This window comes from Telopea speciosissima, chromosome 9, assembly GCF_018873765.1.
Source record: "Telopea speciosissima isolate NSW1024214 ecotype Mountain lineage chromosome 9, Tspe_v1, whole genome shotgun sequence".
NCBI lineage: Eukaryota > Viridiplantae > Streptophyta > Magnoliopsida > Proteales > Proteaceae > Telopea > Telopea speciosissima.
The window spans coordinates 55,473,344-55,483,280 of record NC_057924.1 but is presented as its reverse complement, the minus strand read 5'-3'; the positions used below and the strand labels follow the sequence as shown (position 1 = coordinate 55,483,280).

The 9,937-nt window shown below is 39.2% G+C and overlaps 2 protein-coding genes across 2 annotated transcripts; one reads left to right on the top strand and one right to left on the bottom strand.

Annotated features, from left to right (window-relative positions):
* Positions 1-921: 921 nt before the first annotated feature.
* LOC122639124 (probable beta-D-xylosidase 2) lies at positions 922-3,902 on the bottom strand. The gene is made up of 5 exons (XM_043831953.1): positions 3,666-3,902; positions 3,098-3,439; positions 2,781-2,950; positions 1,697-2,559; positions 922-1,568 (listed from the first exon to the last, which is right to left on the bottom strand). Exons 1-5 carry the CDS (start codon positions 3,885-3,887, stop codon positions 922-924), a joined length of 2,244 nt encoding a protein of 747 aa, XP_043687888.1. The 5' UTR covers positions 3,888-3,902.
* A 2,115-nt stretch (positions 3,903-6,017) lies between these two features.
* Positions 6,018-6,488, top strand: LOC122639123 (uncharacterized mitochondrial protein AtMg00810-like). Its single transcript, XM_043831952.1, has one exon. It carries the CDS (start codon positions 6,018-6,020, stop codon positions 6,486-6,488), a length of 471 nt encoding a protein of 156 aa, XP_043687887.1.
* Positions 6,489-9,937: the final 3,449 nt, after the last annotated feature.

Genomic DNA, 9,937 nt, shown 5'->3' with positions numbered 1-9,937 from the left:
TACCATTATTAGTGTAGTCTGATGATCTTACATAAAAAACTTCAAAGTGCTCTATCCAAATCAGTGATCAATTACCTAGAGGGTCTTGGGTTCTCCAAACTTTTGGTCACGTCAAAGGATGAATTATTAATTAAACCCAATTTGTTGTTGTGGATTAAATCTCGAATTTAATTATTAGGAGAGAGAAATATAGTTCAATAAATAGGTTGGGGAAATTTAATGAAGGGCAAGAGATTGTTGATTGATCATGTTGCCTGCCACTGGTATGGTGGCTAACGAAAGCGTGTGTAGAGGTATAAACATGAATGAAAATTTTTATTTAAAAAGGATACGATGTTAATTTATCAGTAATTTGTGTTTGGACACAGGATCTACGTGATCAGATAACGTTCTTTTTCTCTTTAACCATGTACCTTGAAGAAGCATAAGAAGTGGAAATCACATACTAAAATTTGTATCTATACTGGTTATTAGTCCAAATTCCATAAACTGGAGAAGTCCCAAGGAATGTCTTTTTGTGTCATATTCCAATGAAAAGTATTGCAAAGATTGAGGTAAGTGGCCATCTCAATATTTTCCGGTGGATGGCAACAAAACACTTGCCAGATCTGCCACTTTTATTATTTGGATCGATAGGTAAAATTGATGGATTCCAATTAAAGATAGAAATTACACCCAAAAAAAAAAAAAAAAAAAAAAAAGAGATTTTAATTACGTATAATAAACAATCACAACTAGTTATATTAAAAAAAATAATAAAAAATTATAATGTTGCTATACCCAATAGGCTATATAAATTAGCCCTCCTAAACAAATTTATCAAACATTAAAGTATAGAATAAAAAAATAAAACTGAGTATCTTAGCTAGAATCCAAAACAGAATCCTCCTATAACCTAAACTAGCTATATATATATTCATCTCAATCATTCTTGGATTCTTCGACAGCAGTGACAGTAAAATCAACTTGAAGAGGAAGTGAAGTTGATTCATTGCCTATTAAGATGGTATGTGCACCAGAAGGCAACAATTTGTAACTATTTTTCTCTACCAAGAACAAGCTTTTGCATGCATTGAATGTGAATTTCAAATTCTTGCTCTCTCCTGCCGGTACAAACACCCTCTGGAACCCAATCACCTGCTTAGAATGAGTACCTACAATCCCAGCCGGAGGTACTGAGTAGAGAATGAGGACATCATCCCCATCCATGGTTCCAACATTTTGGACTTCAACCTCTAACTCATACTCATACTCAGTTGTGGAACAATCCAAATCATCAACTAGAACAGATTCACATAAAGGTCTTCCTGCATCATCCAAATAATCGAGGCGACGGCAATGCTGGTATTTGTTCAATTTAACATTAACTGATCTATGAGCCCTCACAATCTTGTAGTTAAATTGGGTGTAGCTCAGGCCATAACCAAAAGGGTAAACAGTAGAGCCATTGAAGAATTTGTATGTCCTTCCTGGATACCCCAACTCATCAACTGGTCTCAATGGCATAGATGTCATGGGAAGCTTGGTAATATAATCATTTGTGTACCATGTAATTGGTAACTTCCCTCCTGATAACACAAACAAAGAAAGATAAAAATGTCACATAATTACTAAGAAAATTAATTAAGGAGCAAGAGATTAGGGTAAAGGAATTAATAATGATCGAGCAGGCCGGATTGATCCATCAGAGACTCACCAGGATTGTATTTTCCAAAGACAACATCAGCGATGGCGCGCCCACCTTCCTCACCAGGATAGCCAGCCCAAAGGATGGCTGGGATTTTGGAATCAGTCTTGGCAAAAGAAATATCAACACCACCAGCAGACATGACCATAAGAATGACTGGACCTTTGGAAACATCACTAACTTGTTTGATCAACTGTTCTTGATAACCAGGGAGATTTAGGTCAATTCGATCCAAACCCTCTTGCTCAATCGATGTATCCAACCCAACAATAATAATAGTAGCATCTGCATTCTTTGCAGCTTCCATGGCAGGGAATATCAAACTATCATTTTTGCATTGTACACCATCACATCCCTTTGCATATGTTAAACTTGCAGCAAATTCAGAGAGACCATCCAAGGGACTAGTAATCTTGCATGGAATCCCTACATATGTTCCAATCATAGTAGTGGTAGCATTTGCATGTGGCCCAATAACTGCAATGTTCTTGAATTTGTTATGATCTAAAGGCAATGTATTATTGTCATTCTTAAGCAAAACAATTCCTTCCCTTGCAGCCTCAGCTGATAACTCAATGTGTTCATCTGAACAAACACTTTCTGGCCCAATAGATCTCAAGGAAGGACTGCTACCATCAAAAAAGCCAAGCCTCATAAGCACAACATAAAGATTGTTCAAAGCCTTGTCTATGTCTCCTTCTTTGACTTTGCCACTTAATGTTGCATTCTCCATGTAATTGGTGTAAGAATCTCCACAATTCAAATCCATTCCTGCTCTCATCGCTTGTGCAGAAGCATCTTCGTAGCCATCACCGAGAAATTTGTGATTTGCAACCATTGTTTGGATGGAATCACAATCAGAGACAATATACCTATATATATAAGAAACCATGGATCAATTAATACTATAAGCAAATTAGGGCTGCAACAGGGTCGGTTTGGGCCGGGCTTTCTAAAACCCCAGCCCAACACTAAAGTCTACCTGACTTAGGGTTTTAGAAAAATCCAACCCTGACCCACCATGAAGAAGAAGAAGAAGAAGATCATCGAAGAAAGAAGAAAGAAAGAATTAAATTTGTAATTTGTTAGTTACCCATGAAGACCCCACTCATCTCTTATGGTCTCTTTGAGAAGCTTTGGATCAGCACAAGTAGGGATGCCATTAACACTGTTATAAGAACACATAATACTACTAACATCTCCATCTCGAATACACATCTCAAAGGGACGATTGAATGTCTCCACTATATCTTGTTGTGAAACCTGTAATATAATTAAGTCAATTAATTAAAAGACATATAATAGATTACAAAAAAATTAAATATATAACAAATTAAATCAAGATTTTTTTGTATAAAAATTAAAACAATTTAAGAAATTAATTAAAAGAAGTCAAATTTAATTAATTACCTTAGCATTATAAGAATAACGTTGTACTCCATTCCAATTATCAACATCATAGGCAGTATAGTGCTTACAACAAGCAGAAACCTTGAGGGGCCTAGAGTTCAAGTCCTTATAATAATAATTAGGAGGTTTGTTGCTCTCCTCCTCTTCTTCTTCTTCTTCTTCTATATCTTGCAAACCCCTAACATAGTTAACAGCATAAGTACCAACCAAGAATGGATCTTCACCGGGTGTCTCTGTGATTCTTCCCCATCTTGGATCCCTTACTACATTCATTGTTGGACTCCAATATGTTAATCCACCATGCCCTTGATTGTGCATTGCTCTTGCTTCTGTTGAAACAGCCTGCGATAATAATTTAATAATATATTATATCATATTTGAAAAAAAAGAACATATTTAGTGTAATGAAGTGGTCACGGTTTCGAGTCTGGAAACAGGCTTTGCAAAAACAGGGGTAAAGCCGCATACATTATGACCCTCCTTCACTGATAACATCATATAATATTAATTTAAACAAAAAAAAAAAAAAACCGATTATTTATAGGTACTAAATTAATGTATTTATTACCTGGCCTATAGTTTTCCAGAGTGATTGATTGAAGGAAGCTACCATTAGAATAACAGTTGGGAAATTAGTTGCAGAAGGAATCTCTTGGGTAAACTGAACTCCAGGACCTTGATTAGAGACACCATGGAGAGCTTCTGACCACCATTCATAGGAGGGTAACCCAACTCTGCTAACTCCATTAGCATGATTTCCAAGTTGCTTCACCTTCTCTCCTAATGTCATTCTATCGATCAAATCCTTAACCCTAATATTATAAGGAAGAGACTTGTCACAGAACCCATAATCTAAAATATTCAACCCTTGGGCCTCAAATCTAGAAGGATCACAGACATGAGTATTAGATGAAAATAATAGAGAACTATTTTGAGGTGCAGGTGCAGGTGCAGAAGAAGAACGAAGAGTTCTTGCTGCAGAACCCAATAGAGAAACAGATGAGAGAGCCAAGCAGCAAACAAAAAGGTAAACAAAAACAAAATTCCTCGCCATGACTGTGAGCGGCCAGTGAATTAGATTAGTTGCAGATGCAGAGTGAATTGAAGAAGAACCGTATATGCTATGGTGGCTATTTATACTATGTAGGTCTAGGCATGCATGCAAAATAAGATCAATTAAAATTCTAATCAATATCTATCTCTCTATCTATCTGTTTAATCTTTTATTATTATCTACTTACGGTTCTTTCCTTTACTACGTGCACTAGAGAGAGATGGAATAGGAACAGGATTCAATAGCTGGAGGGATCACTCACGTTACCTAATTAGTTATTACCCTTAAATTAATTAAGGGAATAATAAGAAGGCTAACGCACGGGTCGTGTGGTTATAGCATGGTTCAATTCCTACGCCTAGTTAGATACAAATCAATGCCTTTGTATGTGAAAAGACTGTTCAGCCCCCTAGTGAAATTGAAAAATTGCATCCAAAGTCTAAACCAACAATGCCTCCTCTATGCGCACTTTCATAATTCATTCATTCCCTACCGTGCTGCTGCAGGGGTTACACAGACCGGTCTGCATTCACCTCTTCCCAATTAATAAATGGATCGATCGAATTTGGTTCAGATTTACTATCGGATATATATCCGGATATTATCTAATCCGATAAGCTATCCGATTAGTAAAACGATTCTAACCTATATCAATCGGATTTCCGATTTCGATCACCAAAATATCCTTATAAAAGTGTTTATAATAAGGGTAATATAGTAATATATCATATATTCTTACAAAATATTAAACTAATCGAATTTTACAATCAGATAGTAAATTGTCAAAGCTCTATGCGCTCTATGAACACTTTCATTGCCTACCGTGTTGGTGCAGGGGTTACATGACCAGTCTATGTTCTTGTACTGACCTCCCCTACCCCATTACTCACACCTCCCCCCCCCCCCCCCGCGGCACCTTCACCACCCTACCCTATCAATTCCCCCTCTCTCCAATGCAACAAGCTCGGCCCTTGACACCTGTATCAAGAACCGAGTACCCCTCTCCCACTCACTCGAACTCATCACATGCAACTTTGGACTTGAAAATCCCCTCAAGCCCACCTCACCCATGCCCCACCTCTAGTCAAACCGACCTACTTTTCTCAAGCCAACAAAATACCCGAATGGCATGCAACAATGAGTGAGGAGTTCAATGACTTACTCCGAAATAATACATGGTCTATGGTCCCCTTCCTCCACCACCACAATGCAATTTAGTAGGGTGCAAGTGGATCTATCATGTGAAGCGTAAGGCCGATGGTTCTCTGGAATGGTACAAGGCCAGCTAAGTGGCCAAAGGTTTTTATCAAGTACAAGGGTTAGATTACACTGAAACATTTGGTCCAGTAGTCAAACCAACCACCATTAGAACAGTTCTCTCTATAGCCGTGTCTAAGGGCTGGAGTACTCGGTAACTAGACGTCAATAATGTCTTCCTTCATGGAATTTTGAAAGAGGAAGTCTACATGACTCAACCCCTGGCTTTGAGGACCCTGCAAGACCCCATTTTGTGTGCAAATTACATAAGTCCCTCCATGGTCTCAAACAGGCTCCTCATGCTTGGTTTCAATGGCTGCCACTATTTCTCATTCAAACCGGTTTTACTGCCACTCAAACTAACCCATCTTTATTCATCCTCCATAATGGGTCCCTTACCACCCATGTGTTAGTTTATGTGGATGATATTATTGTCACTAGCAGCAACACCTACCACATAACCAATCTCCTCACCCAGCTAGCCTCCACATTTGCCATAAAAGATCAAGGCCCACTTCATTTTTTTCTGGAATTGAGGTTCAATCTCATCCCACTGGTCTTCTTCTTTCCCAAAGCCATTACATTTTAGATATCCTCAACCGAGCATGTATGACGGACTACAAGTCTGTATCGACACCCATGTCTTGGACTATGAAATTATCTGCTCAAGGGGGTGCTCACTACCGCTCCATTGTTGGCGCCTTACAGTATGTAACCCTGACCCGTCCAGATGTTGCCTATGCAGTGAATCATGCCTGCCAATATATGCATGCACCTACGAATAACCAATGGTCGCTTGTCAAGCGCATCATGCGCTATCTCAAAGGCACACAACATCATTGGTTAGTACTACGTAGATCCTCCGATTTCAGTCTTCAAGCCTTTAGTGATGCCGATTGGGCTAGAAACAATGATCACAGAAAATCAACCGATGGATATGCAATTTTTCTCGACCCTAACCTCATCTCTTGGGCCTCCAAAAAACAATGTACTGTTGCCCGCTCCTCCACCGACGCTGAGTATAAGGCACTGGCTGTTGCTTGTGCAGAGTTGACATGGCTACGGTCCTTATTTGCGTAACTTCACCTACTACTCTCTCTGGCCCCCATCTTATGGTGTGATAATATCGGTGCTATATATCTCTTTGCCAACCTGGTTTTCCATGCACAGACAACGCATTTGGAAATCGATTTCCATTTTGTCTGCGACAAGGTTAGCAAGAAAGAACTAAAATGTTCAATTTATTTCAACAAAGGATCAAATCGTCGACATTTTTACCAAGGGTCTCTCCACCAATCGATTTCAATTTCTCGGGGACAAACTGATGATTTGATCCCTCAAATCTCCACCTTAAGGGGGTGTATCAACAGAATCATCAAAGATTCACCAAGGTTTTCTTGCACCGGCCGGCAATGCTCACTCTTAACAAATTTTGCACATGTGATATAAAAGATCCTCAATCACATATTGAGTTTACCCATTTGTACAAATCATCTCATTGTAATCCTAAGAATTCTGATCTTGTATAACCATCATTGATCATTTATATATACAAGTGCTCCTCCATTGGAGGAGTAGGGATTGAAAATCATAACTTAGTTTAATAGGTAGTGGGTGGGGCGGTCATTGCACCCCTGCCTGTGTAAGGAAGCACCCCGCAGCACGGGCAGGCCACAGTAAAGGATCCACATTCTCCAAATTATTTTCCAACTAGTAACTGATACCCACCTTTTACGGTAAGAGCCTCACTGTCACTCTTGCTACCACGTTCATCTCTTCTCCCCTCTCTCTCTCTCTCTCAAACACACACATCCGCAGAGAAGAAATCTTCAATTTCAGTCCCATTAGCATTTCTCAGTCGTCATTCCATGGTGAGAATTCATTTTTGCTGGCCTCGCAGTCAACTCTAGATCCCCTAATTCCACGAAAAACTCACTTGATGGAGTCTTCTCTCTCCTACAAAAGCCAAAAAATAGCAAGCAAAATATATAAGAATTAGAGTCGAAAGAGATGATAACATGGAAAAACAAATAATAGACCGTTAATGACCCTTCAATTTCAATAACACATTAATTGAAAAAGCTTCATGGAAAAAAGAGAATTTATTAAACTATAAACCTTCGTCTCTAGTCAGAAATCGATTTACGATATTCTAGTTGTCAATATGGAATCAAACACCCTCACCCCCTAAAATCAAAAATCAAAATCCAAAAGAATAAATATCAGTCAAAGACTCAGGGCAAGCAATTAACTGAGCTTGGTTGTGCTCTTATTCAGGGCTCAAGCATCGATCTTCAGTGATAACTTGACCGAGATTCACTGAAGTCGTAGGGAAAACCAGCTTCTCCAGTGTGATCACGGGAAGACGATAGCTTCGGAGCTGAAGGTACGACGAAGAGAACTGTAATTCTATAGAACCAACCTTTTTTTCTCTTCGATGTATGTGCGCTGACCGCTATCTCCATGGCTAGGGTTCGAGCTCTTGTTGTTACACCAATTTGCACGGGTAGAAGGCGGACATGGGGTAGGGAGGAGAAACAAGATGGAAAGGGAGGGAGGTCACCGATGAAAAAGAGGAGGAAGACATAGCGGGAAGCCGTCGTGGTGGGTTATAGCCGGTTTTAGGTTAATTAGAATAAAACCATTCAAACTTATTTTTCATCCAAGGTATAGCCCTTTTTTGTTTTTGGGTAAATTGACATGTGATCTAATAAAGGAAATGGTGAGATTGTTGATATTGGCGGTTGTATTGGTAACCATTTATACCCGTACTTTTACCCAACAAAAATTAAAAATTTATACCCAATACTGATAATATGGTCAGGTCTTATTGACCTTTTGTTTGAAAGGTTTCATATTTCCTCGAATCATAATTTGGATCATTATTTGGAGATTCCAAATAATGCTTCTTGTGCTGGTCTTATTGAACTTATCAACTCCAAGCTCAGATCATGGAAGTCTTATTTAAGTTCAGCTAGAAAGGTTCCCTTAATACAAGATTTCCTGTCTTCCATGCCACAATATTATATGTCTTGTTTCTGACTTCTTTCTTCCATTCGTAATGATTTGGATTGCATCAGCCGACAATTCTTTTGGTCAAATGGCATTCATTGGTCCCTACGGTTAGTTGGGATTCTATGTATATGTCTTTCCAAGAAGTGTGGTGGGTTGAATATATATTAATCTTTCAAGACATATGAATGCGGCTCTTTTAGCAGAGAAAGGTTGGGAGCAAATTCACCAGACCTCTCTTTGGAGTAGAATTATGAAAGGCAAATATTTCCTCAATTCGTGTTTTTTTAGTGCTACTTAATTGTCCAAGATCTGCTTCATGGGGGCTTTAGGTTTGTATTCAGGTTTTGAGATTTTAATTTCCAAAGAATTGTTCATTAGAGTGGGCTATGATCATTCCATCAATCCTTAGATTGATCCTTGGATTCCTAATATGATTCCTTCCTCAACCCCTTTTTCTCTTCCTCAATCATGATGTGTAAAGAGAGAAATCCAAAATAAGAACACTACGTCAATATTGGCATTTTGTATATAACTCTTTGTTATTGACTCTCTCTCTCTCTCTCTCTTTCTTTCCTACTAGAGCATTTATTTTGGTTTGAAATGTTGTTCCAATTTGGCCACCGCCACCACCTCTTGGTCTTAGTCGATGGAGTTGGTTGGCTGCCCTCTTGACTTTAGAGGTTTCCATAGTTAGGAAATCTCAATACCGTCCAATAAGGCTATAGTACCAAGGAAAAAGTAAAATACATGGTGAGAATTATATTTGGGTGGGCTCTGAAGATTCTTGATAAAACTGGTAGGAGGTCCAAGAATATCCATGGCCACCAACCTCAATCTGCTCTGGCGCCGCATTCAGTTTACTTCAACAAGCAGCCCATAAAGCCACAGAGAGAGGAAGCTCGCAATGGTTTGAATATCGTGGTGGGGTTGTTGCTCAGTGACCTCATATTTCATACACATTTTTTGTGAAGTGCGGTGCTTGGGAGATGTTTTGTTAAGAATTAACAGCACAACAGAACAAAGATGTACAAAAGAAAAACAAAAGAGAATCACACGCACACAGAACCCAAAGATTTACGTGGTTCACTCATGTCCATAGTCAAACGATAACCAGAGCTTCCGCTATTCTAATGAAGAAATTACAAAACCCTCATGTCACCTCCTTACGAGATAAGCCCCCTATATATAGTTTCTCGCATAGTACAATATAAAGAAACCCTAATCCCCGAAAGTACAAATTAAACTGTCCCCCAATAGGAGTTTCTATACCTGTCTAGTATTGGGGAAGAATCACGAGTTATTCCTGGATTAAACTGATATCAGGATTCACCAATAACATGTTTGCCATTACTGGACTTCTCCCACTCCACGGGGGGGCCGGGGTGGGGGGGGGTGAGGGGTTTGGTATTTTCAGTGGTTGACAATGAAGGAGGGCGCTGGTAGGAGATCGGATCGGTGGAAGGTTGTTGGTAAGTAGTTGGAAGGAGGCCGGTTTGGTTGAAAGGTTGATGGTA

What these genes read in the sequence shown, in the direction of transcription:
- LOC122639124 (XM_043831953.1), bottom strand. Translation starts at nt 3,887, where the DNA reads ATGACATTAGGAGAGAAGGTGAAGCAACTTGGAAATCATGCTAATGGA. An exon ending in TCTGGAAAACTATAGGCCAG is followed by an intron (nt 3,440 to 3,665) that starts GTAATAAATACA and finishes TTATTATCGCAG; the next exon opens with GCTGTTTCAACAGAAGCAAG. An exon ending in GTTATTCTTATAATGCTAAG is followed by an intron (nt 2,951 to 3,097) that starts GTAATTAATTAA and finishes ATTATATTACAG; the next exon opens with GTTTCACAACAAGATATAGT.
- LOC122639123 (XM_043831952.1), top strand. Translation starts at nt 6,018, where the DNA reads ATGACGGACTACAAGTCTGTATCGACACCCATGTCTTGGACTATGAAA.